Raw genomic sequence first — 21,228 nt, forward strand, 5'->3', positions numbered from 1 at the left:
CCCTGTGGACAGATTGTCCCACCTGAGGAACTGAACCGTGCTCTGTTAGCTGTTCATCGTAAAGCTTTTTTTTTTTTCCCCCCCACTAATGTTCTCTAACAAACCTTCTAAAAACAGCTGGATTTATACTGAGATTAAATTACACACAGGTGAATTCTATTTAATAAATAGGTAACTTTGTAAGCCAGTTGGATGAATTTCATTTAGGTGGTATCATTGTAAAGATGGCCAGATACACGGAAGTCACTTTTCAGATTTTTGTTTGTTAAAAAAAAAAAAAAAATGGTATCCTTGTTTCCTTTTTTGTACGATTTATGGTTAAGCTCTACTTTGATGCGTACGTTTAAGGGGTCTGAATACTATTTCAGTGAACGGTATGACTATAATCTCACTTTCTGTGATAAATCCAAGTACATGTGCTACCATTCTGATGAAAGTAAGAAAGAAAAACTTCAATAGAATTTCATTTATTCTTGTTACTATTTTGCATATGAGTGAGCCAGTATAGTGACGCCACAGCTTGAAAGCCTGGTGTGGGGGAGCATTCCAGGGCTTAGTGCTCCTGAATGTCGTCCTTTCGGCAGACACTGGCTATTATAATCCACCCTATATTCCTAAAGGCTTTGTTGGGTTTGTGAGCAATCGTGCTTCTGTTCAGCGGTCCAAGTTACCTAGCACCCGCTGGGGTTACTCCAGGGTACGGATCAATGACGAAAGCATATGCTGGCAGAAAATGGGGCATTTAAATTTTGACCCATGAGCTTCTGGAAGTATGAAAATGAGAGAAGAAGAACCTGGTAAAAGAAAGGAATTCAGAGGAAAGGCTTTCTGCTATTCTTTGATTCAGTGCATTACCCCCTCATTTCATCTCCCTCTCTCATGTCATATCAAGTGCTAGCGTTTCCTGGGTCTGGTATGGTTCTAATCAAATAAGAAATGGTAAAGTGTTTATGCGCAGAAATATATAAGCATTGAATAAATGTGTCCACTTACCTGTACAAAAACACAAAGCGTAAAGCTGACATTAATTCAAGCTAAGCAGGTTTTACTGTAGTGTCAGAAAAATGAGACACGATGACATTCCAGGATTAATTTGTGGAAATTTCCCCTGTTTAGATGCAAATTTTACAAATTAAAATACATGTAAAAAGTAGATCCACCATTTGAGCATTCTCTCCTATTTAGGAATTACATTCAGTGGAATGTTATTGATATGAGTTGATCTTAAGCAGAACAGATTAGGCATAAGTGTAGAGAACGATGTAAATAGCCTAAAAAAAACTTTAACATTTTTTATTCATTAGAAACAAACATCTCCTGTAGAAAGAAAAAAAAATGGCTTTAAGTTATCTGGCTTCTAATGACACCACAAATTACATTTCTTGCTAAACCACTAAATCTGTTGTAGTCTAGTAATTTCCTCCTATGGTCAACACTTACACAGTGTCCACTGTTGCTTCTCTGTTGCTCTCAGGACCAATGGTGTCTCCGCACTCTCTTCCAAACAATCTGGATGGAAACAAGGCGATGGAGAGGAGGCCGTCCAAAGTAGGGGTCAGTAGAGAAAGCAGCAGTGTGGACTTCAGCAAGGTAACCTGACCACAGTACTGAGCACAGACAGGGTCCCGTCACATCGGAACGCACCCCTTCAAGTCCGTCCGTGTTTTTCTTTAGTTTCTGGGTTTGCTCAGACATTTCAGTCTTCTGTTTAAAGCAGCCCCTCCACAAATCATCCCATAACCTCGCCTATAAAACAAATCAGTAGCCACTGCTTCTCATCCGATGGACAAAGAATCCATCATCACAATTAAAAAAGTCTTTTCTGATTATGTAACTCGTTCTATTTGAAAATTTACCTCTGTTGCATGGCTTTCATTTCTTCCTCCCATTTTGCAGTGTATCATCCATTAAATAAAATGGCAGACTGCCATAAGTTACTGTTATACAACCAGGCATTATGCCTGCCAAAAAATAAGGTGCAGTGTGTATATGAGTCATAGGAAAGAGGACTGAATGCAGATTCACTTCTACAAAGGGATTGTTGCCATGCTTAGATCTGTGTTTTACATAATAAATAGTAGTTATTTGAAGACTGTGAAATTGATCACAGAATTGGACTATCTTTGCTCAGTACTATCTCGGTCTACATGTTGCCATTTCCACATGTTATTTTTGTTCCATTCTCTGTTTTTTATCCCAATTTTTTTTTCATGGCTTTTCCAAATGAATGCAGCACGCAGTAATACCCCCACCCAGTCCCTCCACTTCTACAGTATTTCTAGCTTTTATTTGTATGTCTGATTTTTACATTTTGTGGGTTTCAGGTGGACATGAATTTCATGAAAAAGATTCCTCCTGGCGCTGAGGCTTCAAATGTGCTTGTCGGAGAAGTGGACTTTTTAGAGAAGCCTATAATTGCATTTGTACGGTTATCACCGGCAGTCCTTATCACAGGGCTTACTGAGGTACCAGTTCCCACAAGGTACAGTAATCTTAAACACCTGCCTTTTACTTCTAGGATTAGATATTTAATTAAAAAAACAACAATTCTGACAGCTACTTAAACTGAGATTAAGTCAGGATGATTTAAAAAGCTCACTGTAAAAGTTATATTGCATAATGTAGGGAATCAATGTAGTTCCAACTGTTGTTCTTTATCTTCTACTGTATAATGTGTTTAAATGTACGTAACAAAACTAAGAAGCCATATCAAGATAAAGCACACTCCCCATCTATTTAAAATGTGATTTTCTTTTTTTTTTTAAATCATTCAGCATTTTGTTATAAAAGCATTATCTCTCAATTAAAAATTTTGAAAAACCCAACCTTTATTTTGGGCTCATTTATTAAGTGGGAGGAAAGTCCTAGTTTAAGAAATCATTGCTTTATTGTACAAATTTACTGGTACTGATGTTCCCCTGGATAATTAATCTGAGTGCAACACACAACAGAGGTCAGTTTGTGTTTTACTCTTTAAAATCAAGAAGGCCAGATAACATGCTGTTCAAGTGCCGGAGATGAGTGCTGACCAATGTGAGGGAAAGGTCAACAAAAAATTGATAATTAATTCAGTTTGCCCATATCTGCGGTCAGCGCAACAATTAAAAAAAAAGTTGAAAACAACTGAAACTGTGAGAAACAAGGCTGAATGAGGATCCAAGTTTCTTTTGCAACATTGACAATACGCTCACTTTTATGGAGCAGCAGCACGTTTTTAAGTGTGTGATAAGTCCACTGTAATAGAAATCAAACTGAAATGTATGTAAAAGCTCCTCACCAACAATGTCGATAATTGTGAAGGCCTTGTTTTTTACATAGAAAAAAAAAAACAAAAAACAGAAAAAATTATATAATGACTGCAGATATTTGAAAGGCAGCTCTAGTTTTGTGTGGTGAACTTTGACTAAATATTGATATTTCATCAAATTCTCATCATTTGATTAAGTTTCATCAGTCATTGTGTTGTGACTCCTAAGCAAAGATGGCTTGAGCCTTTCAAAACTTTAGTTATTAAACCCTAATTTTAACTAAGTGCGTTGACAAAAGTTTAAAGTGAACATGTACTTGGAAAATTAGCCAGTTTTACTGAAAGACTTTGTCTTCTGTGGAAACTGATATCTGTGTATTTATAAATGCGTCTCCTGTGCAAAGGTTCCTTTTTCTCCTCTTGGGTCCACACGGTAAAGGACCACAGTACCATGAGATTGGCAGATCAATGGCAACACTCATGACAGATGAGGTTAGAATGTATTTCTGTAATTTAATACTTAGCCACTTTAAATCTTCTTTTTAGTTCACCTTTCTGTATGAATTTTCATTATTAATACTAAACAGTAACTCCCCACTTTATTTTGCCATGTAGATCTTCCATGATGTAGCTTATAAAGCCAAGGACCGAACAGATCTGCTCTCTGGAATAGATGAGTTTCTTGACCAGGTGACTGTCCTGCCCCCTGGTGAGTGGGACCCCACCATCCGAATCGAGCCCCCGAAGAACGTCCCATCTCAGGTTAGTACATTTATCTGCCAAAGGCTTTTTTTCTTTTTTACAATTATTTTGTGAATAATTCACTTAATTACAAATTGCTGTTTTAAAACTAAATCTGTAAAATGTTTAAAAGACGAGAAATCTTTGAAAAAGACTTGCATTGATTTCTCTTGTCAGTTGTTCGTTTACCACTAAGACTTCTTTACAGGATTTCAGTATAATTTTTATTTGATCTACTTTGAACTCTTTCTTCCAAGAGTCATTGGACAAGTATTTATCTCCTTAAAGCTTCATAAAAGCAGATGGATTGAAAAACAGAACAGATCTGATGCGTGACTTATTAACATTTCTTGGCTCGTAGATGAAGAGAAAGAGACCGTCGCACCCTAATGGTAACGCACCTCCAGCTGGAGAGCTGGAAAAAGAGGACGATCACCTTGCTGGACCTGAGCTTCAAAGGACTGGGAGGTTAGTGAAGCACTTTCTGTTGCATAAGATTCATATCTGGATAGTCTTTTATTAAATAACTTCATCAAATAAAGAGACATAATAATTGACATCTGTGTTAGTGTACATGTTGGCCCATGACAATGAGATAATTTAGGTGTCTCCTGATTGAATTTTCATTTTTCATTCACAGACAATCCTAAAACTAGTACTGGGAGATTTATATTTAATTAAGTCATGTTTTAATTTGACCAGCATGCCTCATCTGACTGGAATTAATAAACGTGTTTGTAGGGGCCCACTGAGAGTCCTGCCTCCAACTGAATCCAATAAAAGAATCTGTGTAAGGAACTGAAGCAAAGAGTGTTCTCCAACCTAAAAACGTTGAGTTTACCAAAAAGATGAACGTCCAAAAATACCAATGGAGACATGCAAAAAAAAAAAATAAAATCAACATGTCTTTTGTTAATCATTCTTTCCAATCAGAAGCAAACTTCTTGGGTGAATGAAGATCAGTTTAAATCTACAAAAGGTATAAATCATTTTGGGTTTACCTGTACAAAAATGTGCTTGAAAATTGAGAAACATACGGCATTGCTGCTTTTAGTATGAACGATTTTCCAAAGAAGTATTGCTTCTAAGCTTGTCAGATCTCATTATGTTTTACTGTCTTTGAAAAGTCTTTAGAAAAATGGACAAGTGCAGAATAGAGTGGGAGGTACCTGACATAAAACCTGTTCACAGTTAATTAGGAGTGTCTAAAAATCACATCAACAAAATAAGGAATTCTTCAGCAAATACACATTATAAATTAGCAAATGTCCCCTCATTTGATCCATCTTGAGCCTTATAAGAAATGGTCCCAGTTAATAGGTTGTTGTTAAAAAATGTTATTAAGGTAGTAAAATGGAAGATAAAAGGCTGTAGTGTGCCAAATCACACAAGAAATAGAAAAATCAGTGACAAATCCATGACTGCAAATCAGCACAGAAACGCTGCTACTGAATCGCTTAACCTTTTTTTTCATTGTTGACCTCAGAAAGTAATTATCTTCTGCCTCTTTTATGGCAGCGATATGGCATATGCCACTATTATTGGCCCTCTGATAAAGTTGTTTACAAAAGACATTATAAAATTATTAATTAATTTTGTGGAAACTTGGTGACCTTGAGATGACACTCTTTAATTAAGTTCTGTAAAACCTTTGGAGTTTTTTTTTTTTTTTAGCCCTCCTTATCATTCTTTTCACTGAAGTTTGGTCCTCATCCAGCCATGATTTAAACAGTTCCAGTTGTTTTAAACATTTTATCATTGTTCAGACTGTAGATATGAGCAGATGTAGAGTGGTAGAGAAGTGGCATAACTTCTTTCAGATTAGTAGAAAAAATATTTTTAGGTGGATTAAAAAAAAATCTTTTTGAAGTTTTTGCTTGGAAAAAGTAAAGTCATGTTTCCTCCTACAGTCCAAAAACAAGACTGCCAGGTTGATCGCTGTGTAGTACGAATTAAGAATTGCTGGAGTCTGTGATGAACTTTAAATGAAATAAACACATAAATTATAAAATCCACCAGTGTTTTTTTTTTTTTTTTATTCCAATATTTCCTTTAAAAAAATCTCACAGAACAAATGCTCTTAAATTACAGGTTGGATTTTTTTTACAGGTTTTTTACATATCTTTATTGTGGAGTTTATGTCTCTTGTTAATGTGCAATATCTAATGTTTAAATAGCAGGTCTTAATTTTTGGGAAACTGTATTCTTTAAATATATTAGAGAATAGGTTCAATATAAATTAAAACCAGTGCAGTAATTAACATACAAATTGCAATAGCTCCAATTCACATGTTAATTTCTGTGTGATCGGTCTTAATTGTTGTTAGCATCCATCTCCTTTGAAGTAAGATTTATAATCTCAACGACGATTTGTTCCTAAACAGATACAAAGCTGCACTCTGTGTGTAACTTCACAGCCGACATTTATGGATTACCGATTGTGAATCTCCAGAGCCACACAGCAAAGAGAATGTTTTTGTTTGAAAACCTCACACAAACACATACACACACGCACACACACACCCACAAACACATACACACACACACACAACCACAGTCCCCCACACATCCACATCTACCAAGAGTCACTGAATTATTTACAGAATGACTCTGCTTCTTATCACTACTATGAAAGGTTAGTGCTATAAAGAGCCTAGTCGAGGAAAGCAGAGAGAAACTGAGTGCAGTAAGTTAATGTAAAGAGAAATGTGTTGCTCTGTAAAGCTGACTGCAGAGGACGTTGTAGCAGAGGTGTGGGGGTATGAAAATGAAAAAAAGACCTACCAGCAGAACTGCTGGACAGGTGTCAGGGAAAAATATATATATAAGTTCAAGGTGAGAAACGATTTTCAAAAATAGAATCTCTCAAAGGCAATCTGACAAAAACGCAAGCAGAGCAATGCTTTATTTCTCCCCCATTATCTGGATTTTATTTATATTTCAATTATTATCAAATTTTTAAAAAAAAAACTAATAATGAAAGGTACTTAGATTTGCTCTGCAAGAGCAACAATTCACACAACGTTTCAAGAGACGTTTCCCAATGTTTCTGATTGAAGTGTAAACAATCTAAGAACACTAAAAATTTCTTAGGCTAACCATTGCATTTAAAGAAAAAAAGAAAAAAAAAACCTTTTGATTTAAGTTGATACACTGCAGTGTCACTGGGAAATTCTAAACACATTCTTACTGTCTCCACTCCCAGGATTTTTGGAGGTCTGATCCTGGATGTGAAGCGGAAAGCACCCTTCTACTGGAGCGACATCAAGGATTCGCTCAATCTTCAGTGTCTAGCCTCTATTCTTTTTCTCTACTGTGCCTGCATGTCCCCTGTCATCACTTTTGGAGGTCTGCTTGGAGAGGCGACGAAAGGCAACATAGTGAGTCACACAATGAGTCCCTTAAGAGTCAGTTTTACAGGCTTTTCAAGAACCCAGTAAAAAGGAAATCTCCCGGGTTTAAAATCAAAAATGTGTCTAGAGTTTGAACTTCAGTACAGTCTCTGCTTTGTGTCCATACAAAATATATTTAATAAGTCCGCCATCACACTGGATTAAAACCAAACCACAACATTGAAACTCTAAAAGAGCATGGCAGTCTCTACAGGGTTTCAAGATGTCTTCTGGTCTTCATCAAAATGCATTACAACATATCTTGATCCTGGGTGCAGCCTGGTCATCAGATAATTTAAAACCGAGGCTTCGAGCTCGCTACACACTCGCAGGGCTGTAGAGCGGTGTTGGGGAGGGGCATATAATTTGATATAATAATCTTTGTGGCGCAGTTGCAAAGTACATTGCATCCAGTCACTGTTATGGCTCAACAAGTAGCTAAATTGAAAAAGATCATCAAATGATCCACAATCTCTTCGCCAATAAAACCAGTTTTATGTTCAGACCCCTTAAACACAGAATTAGTGTGCGCTAGGTTTCCAGCAGAATCATGCTGGCAACTGTAAAAAGTCGCACACACCTCCAAATTGTGCATAGGTTGATTGTTTGAAAGTTCTTTTTTTTTTTCAAGTCACAAAATCCACCTTTCTTGCTGTTAATTAGAAGTCCAGTTATTGTACTTGAAGACAAGGAGGAAGTGGAGCAGCAGCTAATAGTGTTTCTAATCTGATTTTACGATAGTTGCAACTCATAAAACAACCCACATGTAAACATTCAGGCTGTAGAGACTCAGTGTGATCAGCTCACTGTTATCAGTAGAAACTACTAATTTAGTATTTTTTGCATAACTTCAGACTGCACTTTCTGAGATATAAGGACCATTGCTACATCTGTGCAGAAACCTCTTTCACCTCAATGCTATCATGTTGTCAAGTGTCCAAGTGAGGAAAGTCTGGATGGTAGAAGGTTGAAACTGATGGTGAAGGTGCAAAAACTTGAGAGAATTCTCCAGACGGTGGGGAAGCCTCAAATTATGGTCCTTGTGTTGGCAACATTGTGACATATTTGCCGAGGAAGCAGCATAAAACAAAACTGATGAGTCACTTTCACATTAAAATTTGGTTTTCTAGATTTACTCCTATCTAGCCTCTTTTGAGCTATCCTGGAAACCTTGGGTTGATCATACAAAAAATATTTTAGGTTGTAAAATTATATTTACCGCAGAGTATGTCTCAGTTTACTTAGCTGGACTCTGTCCAGTGCAGTGTTGCTCTCTCCTCTCTTTTTCTTTCCTTCCCTCCCTTTTAGTCGGATGCCCTTACTAGGCCAGCAACTGTTGGCACAGACAGTCTGTCAGCTGATGTGTGTAATGTGTCTGAGTAAACTCAGACACAGGGCAAGAGCAACACAAAGATACGACTTTCGACAAGTCAGCGGCGTGGAAACATTTCAGCTGTCTGCTGAGGCTCTCATGTTCAATTGAAGCTCTCTTTTTTTCTTCTCTGGGTTTCCTTTTTTCTTTTAACCTACTTCCTACGACTTACCCCCAGTTTTTTCCCCCACTGTTTTCTTTCCCTGACTCTGTGTCCCTCTCCTCCGTCTCTGCAGAGTGCAATAGAATCCCTGTTTGGAGCATCGCTGACAGGAGTGGCGTACTCGCTGTTTGCGGGGCAGCCTCTCACAATTCTTGGAAGCACAGGGCCTGTTTTAGTGTTCGAAAAGATCCTCTTCAAGTTCTGCAAGTGAGTTCACATGACAGCAATGGAACTTCATAATTTGTCAACGTGTTTATTGCTTAATACGTTTCGTCAACCTCTATGGTCTTGCTTCCTTCCTTTTCCAGGGATTACGGCCTGTCCTACTTGTCTCTGCGGACCAGCATCGGACTGTGGACGGTGTTCCTGTGCATTTTGCTGGTAGCCACGGACGCAAGCTCCCTGGTCTGCTACATCACCCGCTTCACAGAGGAGGCCTTCGCAGCCCTCATCTGCATAATCTTCATCTACGAGGCTCTGGAGAAGCTCTTTCACCTCGGAGAATATTACCCTGTCAACATGCACAACAGTTTAGACAATCTGACTTTTTACTCGTGAGTATTAATATTATGTTCATTGTCTGAATGTTTTTGTTTTCTGCTTGTAGACTTTCCAAAGAATGCGTTTTAAGTTTTTCTCCAACTAAATCTTTGCAGTCCGGTATCGGTTTATGCATTTAGTCGTCTCAAGACAAACCGGTAAAATTCCTATCCATTATTTAGATTATAAAATCAATTCAATTTATACAGATGATATCTAATGGTTACAGACAGAAGCAGATTTACATACACTCAGAGTTGTACCTCAGTCCAGTCCAACTCAGTTGATCATATGCCAGTTGTTTAATTGTAATCTATTTTTGAAGGCTAAGCAGGCCATGCCAATCCCTTCTCCTTAATAGCCACGTTCAGTGGAATCAGTTTACTATTTTACTGTTGGTTCTGTTGTTCCCAGGTGTCAGTGCTCTCCACCAGCCAATGCGTCCGATCAGCTCTTGCAGCACTGGAACCTAACAGGGTACAACAGCTCAGACTTTATCCCATGGAGCAACCTCAACGTTTCGGTGAGACTGCCTCCTAGCGACCTCTGGTGGGAAAATCCGTATTTGCAGCCTCAGAGAGACCGCAAATACGGATTGGCAAAAGATGGAGAACAGACTTACTTTCTACTTTGATCTAGACTCTTGTTTGAATGTTTTCTTATCTGGGTGAAATATTTTAAAAGAGGTATAATGAGATAAAAGCCAACTATAACAACGAACAGTTAATGAACACAGGATGTCACATTACTTGTCTATCATATTCTTTTGTTCCAATGAAAATATTGTTCAGTTCACTAGCTTAACAGATGTAGTAGCTACCATCCAATAAAATAGCAGAAATCAATCACAGTACTGAGCCATATACGTTACTAAAATGATTTAGCTTTTTTAATTTTTTTTACCTAAATTTCACAATAAGTAGTAAGATTTTAGACCTGAAGAAATGCTACAAAGACAAATATTTCTGGCACTTAAAGCAGAAGAAACTCTGGACATTTATCTGTTTTAATGGATTTTTTTTTTAAACGACGCTCAATTTGGAGCAGTTTAATATCTTAGCAATTTAACCACTTTAAGCTTTATGGCAGTTTCTGTTGTGAATTATAATGCACATCAGTCAACACACAGAGACAGACTGTCTCGAAAAGCATCACCACATGTCTGTTTTACTTACTAGTAACCATTTACCAATGCATTACATTTTAAATTGTTGTGTGCTGCTGAACGTTAATGGGAAAAAAAAGTTCAAAAAAATTGTGAGGATGAACAGGTGAAGCAAATAACAGAATAAATCTTCATCGTTGCACCTACCAGCGGGTGGGTTGTATTGGTACCAAAGAGAACATTTTGTTTTCAAAGTCGATGTGTTAGAAGCAAAAAAGTCCAAAGATTTATTGAGTTTGACAGGGGGCAAGTTGTAACGACCACACTAGTAGGTCAGAGCATCTGTAGTGGCAGGACTCTGGGGATTTGCACACATGGGGTTCAGGAAGTGGATTCAAAACAACGCAGTGAGCTGCATGCAGTTTCCCCCGAGTATACCGAAGAATCACAACGAGAAGTGCTGCCAGCCAAACAGCTGAGGCTCCAAATGAAAATCGACAGACACCCAAAGCTAGCTAACATGCACCAAAACATTTCCAATGTCCAAAATTACGTTTCCTGTTATTTTTGTTTTTGCTCATGTGGAAATCACTTAGCAGACCCTTTCCTCCCCCATGAAGAACTCTGGCGCCCCCTAGGGGAGGTGTACGCCACACTTTGAAAAGCCCCGACTAAAAATATATCTAACCTACCTGAACAACATTTTTAAGCTGCACAGTGTTCCTAAAGCTGCTGGCAACATTAGTCAAAACAAAAATATCTCCCACGTTGCAACAGTAATTATATTCTCCTTTCCTCTAGATGTGTAAATTGCTTGACGGGGAGTTTGTGGGTCCTGCCTGTGGTCACCATGGTCCTTACATCCCAGACGTTCTTTTCTGGTCCATTATCCTCTTTTTCACCACCTTCTTTTTATCATCGTTCCTCAAGCAGTTTAAGACGGAGAGATACTTCCCCACAAAGGTGAGATGTTTGTTTTTGGGCACTGTAGAAAACGTGATAAATTCGTCATGTACAGTCATATTCAGTATAGTAGAATATGTGCTCAAATGAGACCAGTTCGTCTGCAGGCATTACACATACTTTTCATCTGAAAATTTATTTATATTTTTCCTAATCTTTAATGTTGTGTTTTAATTTGCTGTAAGCATAAAATCATCATCATTTAGCTGAAACAAAGGCTTAAAAACGTCAGTCACTAAATCACTTAGCAGATTGAGTTACTGTATTGGTTACTATTAAAAAGAAAACACAGATACAAAGAAAAATCTATGTTTCTCCTGTAGAAACATGTAGAAACATACATTGTGGGTGGTTGTACCTACAAAGTTTTCACGGTTCTGTAAATGTTTACATTTCATCAGTTATTATGATGCCTCAGCAGCTCTATGTGCTGAAGGAACAGAGCATCCTCCCACGCACAGCATCTAGCCTGTTATCACTTGGTGTGGGCAGATGTTGGCATTGTGTGATTTTCACTGTTGACAGAAGTATAATTATTACTTCTGTGTGTCTGCAGAAAGAGTGTGCTTGAAGTAAAGTAGGTTTAAATTATGTTTTATAATTAAATCACCCCTTCTGGATGTGTGTGTGTGTGTACGTGTGTGTGCGTGTGCGTGTGCGCTTACCTCGCAGGTGCGTTCCACCATCAGTGATTTCGCCGTGTTTTTAACCATAATGATTATGGTGCTTGTGGATTATCTGATGGGGATTCCGAGTCCTAAACTGCACGTCCCGGATCGCTTCGAGGTTAACATTACATTATCATTTTTACTCCATTTTGTTTAAGACAATGTTTAAGCTTCACGCCTTGTGAGCTAAGTGAAACCATCATTTTTCCTCTGTAGCCAACATCAAAGCACAGAGGCTGGCTGATGGATCCATTAGGAGAAAACCCCTGGTGGACGCTGCTGGTGGCAGCGGTTCCTGCTTTACTCTGCACAATCCTCATCTTTATGGACCAGCAGATCACTGCAGTCATCATCAACCGCAAGGAGCACAAGCTGAAGGTTAGACCTGACTTATAAAAGAATGACTCCTTTATATACATATATATGCATATATTTTTTTTATTTTAATGTTGGTTAAACACCAACACAATTACCATATTTTCCAGACTATAAATTGCTCCAGAGTGTTGCATCAGTCGACAAACGAAGAGGAAAAAACATTCAAGTCACCCTGAACTATAAGTTGCATTAATTTAGAAAGTGGCCATGTTAAATGATATAATCCGGTGACCGTTGACCTTGGCTTGGATGTTTGCTGGTGCACCGATGTCCGAGCACCGCATAGCGAGGCAGACAATGCAGCGTAAAAATTACATGAAGCATTACATGAGGAAGGCCCGAAAGCAAAGTAATTTATATTCATCTCCTTGGCAACAGTTGGGACGTGCAGACGTAACTGCACTGTTGACAAACCTCTCCCGGCAACACGTTTTTTTTTTATGCACCCAGCTGTGGACTCCTTTCTTCAGCTCAGGCTGTCTTTCTTTCATCCTGCAATTAGCTGTCTTTGTGGGAGCAGACGGTAATGTTTCGTCCTTGGTTCATGTCCAACAGTATGAATTGACATTCGACGCATCAGTCAAGAAATGCTTCACGAAGAGGGGGAAAAAAAAAAAAATGTAAATAAGTCGCACCTGACTGTAAGTAGCAGGACGAGCCTAACTGTGAAAACGTGCAAAACGTATAATCCGGAAAATACGGTATGTGGCTGTGCAGCAAGAATCCAATGTATTGCAAACGTGAATGCTCTTGAATCTAAAATAAGCAAACATCATATGGCCCAGAGACTTACACACACTATAACGTACTGTAAAATGTGTATGTCAGACTCGCTGTCATCTACGGTTTGTCATATAATTCAACACTTTCCTTTTTCTCCTACAGAAAGGATGTGGTTATCACCTGGATCTCCTTATAGTAGCAATAATGCTGGGTGTGTGCTCCATTATGGGCTTGCCGTGGTTCGTGGCTGCGACCGTCTTGTCCATCTCCCATGTGAACAGCCTGAAGGTGGAGTCCGGCTGCTCGGCGCCGGGAGAACAGCCCAAGTTTCTGGGCATTCGTGAGCAGCGGGTCACTGGCTTCATGATCTTCACCCTCATGGGCTGCTCTGTTTTCATGACCTCAGTGCTGAAGGTGAGATCGGCGGAATAATGTTTTATTTCATTGTACAGGGAATTGGTTGGATGCAAGTCGTATTACGAATGTTTTTAAAGTTTTCTGCATTTTATGACTAAATATAAGTTCATTAATTCATACATGTGATGTGTGGCTTTTTACAGTTTATTCCCATGCCTGTTCTGTATGGAGTTTTTCTCTACATGGGTGTCTCTTCCCTCAAAGACATTCAGGCAAGATTCTGCTCCTCCAGTGTTTTATTAAAGATCTGTCTGCCTTTTTTTTTTTTTTTTTTTTACATGTAATAGCAGTTAAATTTTTGTATGTCCGTGTTTCTCTTGTCTTAACACAAGCATTTATCAGTGGCTTTGTATTTTTTTTTTCTCCTTAGTTCTTTGACAGAATCAAATTGTTTGGCATGCCTGCAAAGCACCAGCCCGATCTGATCTACCTGCGCTACGTGCCGCTGTGGAAGGTTCATGTGTTCACGCTAGTGCAGCTCACCTGTCTGGTGTTGCTGTGGGTCATAAAAGCCTCTGCAGCAGCTGTCGTGTTTCCCATGATGGTAATTGTTTGATCACGTTTGGAGTCGTTGTTTTAAACCTGAACTAAAATGACACACTGACGGCTTACTGTGACTGTGTGGCTGGGTAGGTTATATTTAATTTATTTAGCTTTTTTTCTTTTCTTTTTTTTTTTAGCATGAAAGGCCAACTGAATAAACATAAACGTTACGGCATTAATTTCATTGTGATCTACTGACATTGGATCAAACAAATGTTCACACTGCTGTCAAAAAGCCAGGATTTTGTATTGTTAAAAAGATGAAACCGCAATTACTTTGAATTTGTAACATGGCAGATCAATCGCTGTTAATTAAGAATTTTGTCAAACAATTATTTTCGATATTTAGAGCATACTTCCTAGACTACATTCAGTTTATTTCTTGCATATTTCTCCTCTGCAGGTTTTGGCTCTTGTGTTTATTCGAAAGCTTCTGGACCTTTTGTTTACTAAAAGAGAGTTGAGTTGGCTGGATGACCTGATGCCAGAAAGCAAGAAGAAGACAGAGGATGACAAGAAAAAGAAAGCACAAGAAAAGCTGGTGAATTAATTTATATGGCTGTTTTCTGTGGGAATCGATTACTCTAAGTCGTATAAATATATAAAGACAGATGTTGCAAAATGATCAGCCTAGGCATTTCATGTTGCTATTAAGTATTTAACTACTCAGCAACAAATCCAACCATTTAGATTATGCAACTTTATTTTCAGATTTCTATTGTTATCCAAATAAACCTAGTAATGGCCATGGAATCAGTGTCATACCTAGACTTTTATATCAAAAGTATGTAAAATGAACCTCAAAGCAGGAAATTGTTGTCACTTTAAGAAATAAAACGGCAAATCCTGGCAATGACTGTTTTGAAATGAATGGTTACAGCACTGTTTGCTTAAGGAGGAAGAATCTCGACTGGAGGAGGAAGAAGAGCGGAAGATGAAGGTTCACTTTGAAGGCTCAAACCGGTTGAACATCCCAGTGAGCTCGTTCTCAGGAAGGTGAGCCTTGCCGTCCCTAAATAGTCTTGCTCGTAATCAAATGCTTTACGTTACGACAATAACTTCATTGTGATCTGCTGTCAGTGGATCAAACAAATGTTCACACTGCTGTCAAAAAGCCTGGATTTTGTAATGTTAAAAATGCAGTAAATTGTTCAAAAATGTTTTTTTTTTTCATCTGTTATGTGGCATAGATCCTGTACAATTACAAAAATGTGACACATTGTGGAGAAAATGATTGAAAACACAAAACATGAAGTCGTCATTGAGGCTGCTATGATTCCAACAGAATCCAGGAAGAACTTCTGACAACAACTTCCTGTTCCGCTTCTGACAAAATCCTTTTGACTTAAGAAATATAAAGAGAAGCTCAGAAAAAATCTGCACCTAGAGGACTTACCTGTTATGATTTGATAAAACTAAACTTCAGCTTTTGAGCCACCGTTTCTAAATTTGTATTTACGCAAGTATTCATTTAGGAACATATCTGCAGTAAAGGCATATGGTGTTGGCAGCAAAGTCTATGTGCAATTTTATTGTGTTGTTTTGTCAGTGCGGGTGGAATTATGCACAATTTCAAATATCAGTCAATTTTGACCTGATGTCTTCAGACTAAACTTACGTAATAATAAAAATAAACAGGATTTGGGATCGTTGATCAGAATGTAGAACTAAATCAAAATCAAATTTAAAAAATGCTTAATTGATCCCAACGGGAAATTAAACGATGTTGTGACTCAAATCATTCAAGATTCTTCAAAGAGTTGTTGTCCACCTAAACATCTGTGAAATCACCTGAAGAAGTCTGTGGACAAGAGACGTTACCTCAATCTGAGGGATTTGGGGACGTTTTGTAAGGTGTTTTTACAGTTTGTTTGTTAATACATTTGTTTGGTTTGAATTATTTAAATGTACAGGACATTTGTCACAGAAACTACGGAAAACGTTTTGACCCAACTTATTGAGGTGTCGTTTTGTTTGGTATTTACTCTTTTAATCACACTACAGCGTTTCATCACAGTCACAACTGGTGTGATTTATTTATGTGATATTATGAAGGAAATGGATTAAAATACTTCATGATCCCCACAGAATGTTGTTTTCCCAGAAGAATTGATTTCCAGTTGCATCATGTTGCGTTGTACGACTTCAGTTGGTCATCTGTAGAGCTGTGTGTCATTATGTCCATCTCAAACAGATCATACAGAATAGGAGTAGTGACCGAAAGCCTCCAATGGAAGAACAGGTAGCAGGGCTGAGCGTCTGATGCAAAACATCTGAGCCACATGGCTGCATATTAACTCTGGTTATCCATACTGGCATGGCACAAATGTCACTATGTTGCTAATCTAAAAAAAAAAAAAATAAAAAAAATAAAAATAATAATAATAAGATGCTTTATTTTTTTTAAGGTTAAATACTTTCTGTTGAAATGTTTTGCTTTCAGAAGATTTAACTTTTACTTACTTTAGGAATCTAAACACCAACAGCTGTTGAACAAGTAGTTCTTGCTTAAAATGCAAACATTTCTTTCTGTGCGTTAATCTGGAATGTTCTGGTCGTGATCCGTCTTCCTGTGCCGCAGTTTGTTTTCTAACCCCCATAATTTCCGTGCATGCTTGTGTCTGCGTGTTTGAAGGACTGTTCTGCTCTCATCCTGACTCACTCAAATGTCCACATGCCTGTCTCTCTCTTTGTGTTTTATGTTTGCATTTTGGCACGTAGTTCTGATTCTGACGCCTTGGTTGTAAATATCTCTGATGAAATGGTCCAAACCGCAGTGTGGAAAGCAGTGAACTCGAGTGCAGAGTTCTGTGTCCAACCTGTGAGGCGTTCAGGAAGGTAGCTATGCCATCTCCTGCAGTTTTCCCAGAGCCTCCCGTCAGTGCAATGAGATTAGTTTGTTACTTTTCCGACGCATGTTTATGACTCTGTCGGATCACGATGTCGACACGGAGACGAACAAACCTAATCCGAGTCTCAAAACTGTACAGACCCCTGCTAACATGTCAGGGTTTGTTATACAATTTTTTTTTTTTTACATTTTTCTCCTTTGTTGTAACGTTTATTCCTCACAGTTCTGCCAAAGCAGAAAACAAAAAAAAAAAAAAAATCTCTATATAAAAAATAAAAATGATCCACATTCTTAAATTACTTTTAGAAGTAAGACATTTTTTGATTTAAAATTAGTCTTTAGTCCTGTTAAGGTACACGCCTCACATCAGTTATAGAGAATGTGATAAGCCTGAAATGTAGTTCATTTGCATAAATAACTATACATGCAAAAACGGAGCTCCAACAGTATGGCAGTCATAAGTTGAACACAATATTTTTACATTTTGTGACAATGCTGTTATGGTTCAATATTGTGATTTCCTCCTTTTGTTATCTGGCCTTGGGCACAGAGGCTCCACCTGATAGACTGAATATTTTACAATAGTATGCAAAATATGTCCTGATGACATTTTAAATATGAATGCTGCATTCCAAGCAATGCCTTATAACAGTCTTATTCCAATAGTTATATATTTTTCTCCAGGTCTAGACAACAGTGAGGTTACAAAAACAACAAGAAACAGACGCAGCTATATGAACTTTTGTGAAACTAGTTTTGTTCTACAGGTGACATTAATGCCGTGTTTTCTGTCTTATGATGCCGTCAAACAGAGACGTGTGGCTAAAACGTGCTATAGGCAGACATTTCCAATGTGGATTTGACTTAAAATAATCCCAGAAAAACACAGTTTCCACAGGAAAATAGTTCCAGTATCATGACCAGAATTGCCTTTCTTCAGGTGGAGCTGGAGGTTTTGCCAATGTGAATGAAATTACTAACCTAAACAACTCAGCTGTTTGCTAGAAAGGTGACAAAGGGATATTCAGCATCCCTGTTGAAAGGAAAATTCCAGTTTTGGACTAACTTTGCCTGAATCCAAAGCTAAATCCAACAGTAAGGACTCACCCAAAGAGGGTTGTGAACAAGAGACATCTAATAGATTTCTGGTAGACAGTTTTGCAAGGTATTATGGGTAAGTCTTAATATAAAATTGGGTTATTGTTGCTTTTGCGTTTAGTTTTCTTTTCCTTCTACGAGATTTTTTTTTTTGTTATTCTTATAAATCTATTTAAACGTGGAGCATTTTTTTTAAAACTATCATAGTTTGATATTTTTACTCACAAATGCCTGGAATTTAACATGGGTGTGTAGAGTTTTGAAAGTTTAACTTCACAATTGACTTTAAATTTTTTCAGAACTATAGTTAAACAGAGTCATAAACATAGTCACCATAAATGAAGAATAAAAGCACTGAACAGACGGAAAATACTGAGAAGGTTTAGACTCCCAGAAGAATTGGGAGACGTTAAACTGAAACATAGCAGAATGCTTTGTGATCATGTTTTTAAAAATTATAGAAAAAAATCTCAGAAATATTTTTTAGTTGTTGTACATGTATATCAACAAATAAATTAAGTGTCTATGTCAAACCGTTTTCTGTTTCGCGATAGGAAAGGCTTAGTTGTTACAGTCTTGAGTCCCTAAGTTGACCGATCTAAATGTGTAATGTGTCATCTCCTGTTGTGGCCACAAGTTTTAACCTTGACAGAAATGTCTTCACTTCAGTTTCTTCATATTCTGCTTTAAAACTGCTTCTATTGTTGTGCATTATTTCACACCTAATTTCTCCAATGACACCAAATTTCAGTGTAACTTCTCTAGCACAGGCCAACCTGTCATCTAGTTAAGATCATTTCATCAACTTCTGCAGCAAACTCTGATTGCTCTACAAAAGGACAGATGTGCTGGAAGTTATTGTATTCTTGTGAAAAGTGTGCAGGCGGATGCAAGAAACGGCTGCTAATGATATTTTACTCAAAAGGTTTTCTAAATCGCTGAAAACTCAAGGTGAGATGTTTGATAGTCAAGAAAACTGTACGGGCTTTCAGAGTGCCCAGCAAGGGCCAGAATTATGTCCTGTTATCTTAAAACGCTGTTACTTCCTGTCCAGAGCTTGTTCAACATTGGTAGCAGGTGGATTTGAGAGCATTTGCAGAGACAGTACAGTGAAGAATTTTGGATAAAAGCCTTGTTGCAAGAAGGACAGACAGCGCATGACACCTAAAATCTGCAGGAAGTTCTAACTACTAGCAAGGCTACTGGTGAGGAATCTTCCTTTTGAATATTTGCAAATTTGGAAAATCTTTTTGTCACTAACAGAGAAAGAGAGAGAAATGTAAACACCTTTTAAGAGTAACTCCAGTGAGAGCCTGTAGTGCTTAAGATCAGTGCCTAAGCACTAAAGAGGTATAAATGGGACCCATCTGGGAGGGGTTTGGCCCAGAAGTCGATCTGCAGCTTGTTTCAGCGGATTATAGATGCAAACACAAAGAAAAGTCAACATTATAAATGTTGACTCTTCACAGAAATTTGGTGGATTTTTTGTAAAACTAATGAAACTACTCATTAGTGAATCCTCAGTGTGTAATAGAATTTGTTTGAAACCATCAAACACATTTCTGTCACTAAGAAAACTTTTCATTTTGACTGTAAGTAAGTGGTTTCCAGTCTGTTGTTATAGTAGGACTTGAAGCGTAACGTCAACTATAAATCTGCACCGTTTTAGCTCCTGTACGGATTTAAATTTGGCCATTCATATGCAGTAAAACACCTCAGACCTTCTGGAACTTTGTTTAGCCAGAACTCTGGAACTGGAAGCTGCTGTCTTACATGGTACCATGGTACTAGTATCCTTGAAGTAGTATTACTGGTAATTGAGACACTTAGCTACCCAGTAACTGCCTTTAACTACACAAATCTACATGCAAGTGCTCATCCTGTTCTTCTTTCTTCGCCTCTGAACAGCCAAGAGAAGGTGGCCTGTGTTAGAGTTGATGTCAGCCCGGATTCACCAGGAGAGGGCTCCACCACAGAAACCTTCCTGTGATAAAGGAAGGCTCACCTTCGTCTCCAGAGCCCTCAGCACTTTCCTGCTCAGACGGTGCCTCGTCATCAGGGCAAAGAGCAAAATTGAACTGGAGCAGCACAACCCAACTGCGGGGAAACAGACAAGCTCCCACAAAATGCCCAGAGTCCTACATGTTCATCAAATGTGCCACGGTGCACATCGTATCAAACATCTAGAAGAAATATCAAGAAATTATGACGTTCATCCTTCTTTTAGGGATTCTCTAAAGCTTACCAGTTCTTCTAGAATATTTGAAACGCAGATGCCAAAGGAAGGCCCTTTTTTTTTTCTTCTTTTTTTTTCAGTCAAGATCTGACAATTTTATTTTATTCGTTGTCTGGTTGTAAACTTAGCTTTTTACCCAGTGAGAGAACTGTACACGTTTTGTTTTACCTCATTTTTTTTTTTTTTTTTATGGAACAACAGCTCCAGTGTTTATTTAACAAACAGTGATGCACCATGAACCAGAATCAGGTCATTTTCAGTTCAATCAACGCTAAATAGCGACCGGCGAGTCAGACGCTCTTAATTCTAATCTTTTAACAGTTAGTGAACGCACCATATGTAAACACTATGACTTCCTCTTTAGAAAAGAACAACAAAAAGCTTAAAACACTTTCCTAAGGAAGCTATTCCATCTACAGAAATATGTTGGCTGATCATTCTGGGCTGCCATGAGAGAACAAGACTTTCATCAGATAACAGGAAGGTGGAATGTATTGGAGCCACGTTAAGCTGTTTTTTTTCCTTGAGTTTTCAACTTCTTTCTGTGGGGTGTTTAAAAATGAAGTCAGAGGAAGCACACAGATTCAAGAAGCTTTTTGAAATATTGTATTTTACCACATGCCTAGACATTTCTGTGGCTTATTCTGGCTACGAGAAAGAGCAAGACTTTCAGCATATAGCAGGAAAGTTGAACAAAGTACAGCAATGGTGGTCTGTTTTACCCTTTTTTGGGTTTACAGCATCTGTCTGTCATGAAATACGATTGTATCTGGAAGTAACATAGAAAATAC

At 38.0% G+C, this 21,228-nt stretch overlaps 1 protein-coding gene across 11 annotated transcripts in view; it reads left to right on the forward strand.

Moving 5' to 3' along the window:
- The window catches only part of LOC106959974 (sodium bicarbonate cotransporter 3-like), a 46,677-nt gene extending 25,768 nt beyond the window's left edge, over positions 1-20,909 (forward strand). For 5 of the 11 annotated variants that reach the window (XM_015052858.1, XM_015052865.1, XM_015052862.1 and 2 more), the window contains 19 exons: positions 1,475-1,590; positions 2,325-2,482; positions 3,652-3,739; positions 3,863-4,009; positions 4,350-4,456; positions 7,194-7,368; positions 8,989-9,122; positions 9,224-9,469; positions 9,870-9,978; positions 11,362-11,523; positions 12,196-12,309; positions 12,408-12,569; positions 13,455-13,706; positions 13,853-13,921; positions 14,080-14,253; positions 14,656-14,793; positions 15,133-15,248; positions 16,974-17,090; positions 20,110-20,909. In XM_015052858.1, coding sequence (XP_014908344.1) covers positions 1,475-1,590; positions 2,325-2,482; positions 3,652-3,739; positions 3,863-4,009; positions 4,350-4,456; positions 7,194-7,368; positions 8,989-9,122; positions 9,224-9,469; positions 9,870-9,978; positions 11,362-11,523; positions 12,196-12,309; positions 12,408-12,569; positions 13,455-13,706; positions 13,853-13,921; positions 14,080-14,253; positions 14,656-14,793; positions 15,133-15,248; positions 16,974-17,090; positions 20,110-20,191 — 2,666 coding nt within the window. In that variant the 3' untranslated portion in view covers positions 20,192-20,909. Of the gene's footprint in view, positions 1-1,474; positions 1,591-2,324; positions 2,483-3,651; positions 3,740-3,862; positions 4,010-4,349; positions 4,457-7,193; positions 7,369-8,988; positions 9,123-9,223; positions 9,470-9,869; positions 9,979-11,361; positions 11,524-12,195; positions 12,310-12,407; positions 12,570-13,454; positions 13,707-13,852; positions 13,922-14,079; positions 14,339-14,655; positions 14,794-15,132; positions 15,249-16,446; positions 16,495-16,973; positions 17,091-19,255; positions 19,407-20,109 lie in introns of those variants that run through there. The other 6 variants (XR_001427470.1, XM_015052860.1, XM_015052861.1 and 3 more) reach the window with 6 other exon arrangements.
- Positions 20,910-21,228: the final 319 nt, after the last annotated feature.

Source organism: Poecilia latipinna, unplaced genomic scaffold (genome assembly GCF_001443285.1).
Source record: "Poecilia latipinna isolate Pla-1442-1.1 unplaced genomic scaffold, P_latipinna-1.0 Scaffold1142, whole genome shotgun sequence".
NCBI lineage: Eukaryota > Metazoa > Chordata > Actinopteri > Cyprinodontiformes > Poeciliidae > Poecilia > Poecilia latipinna.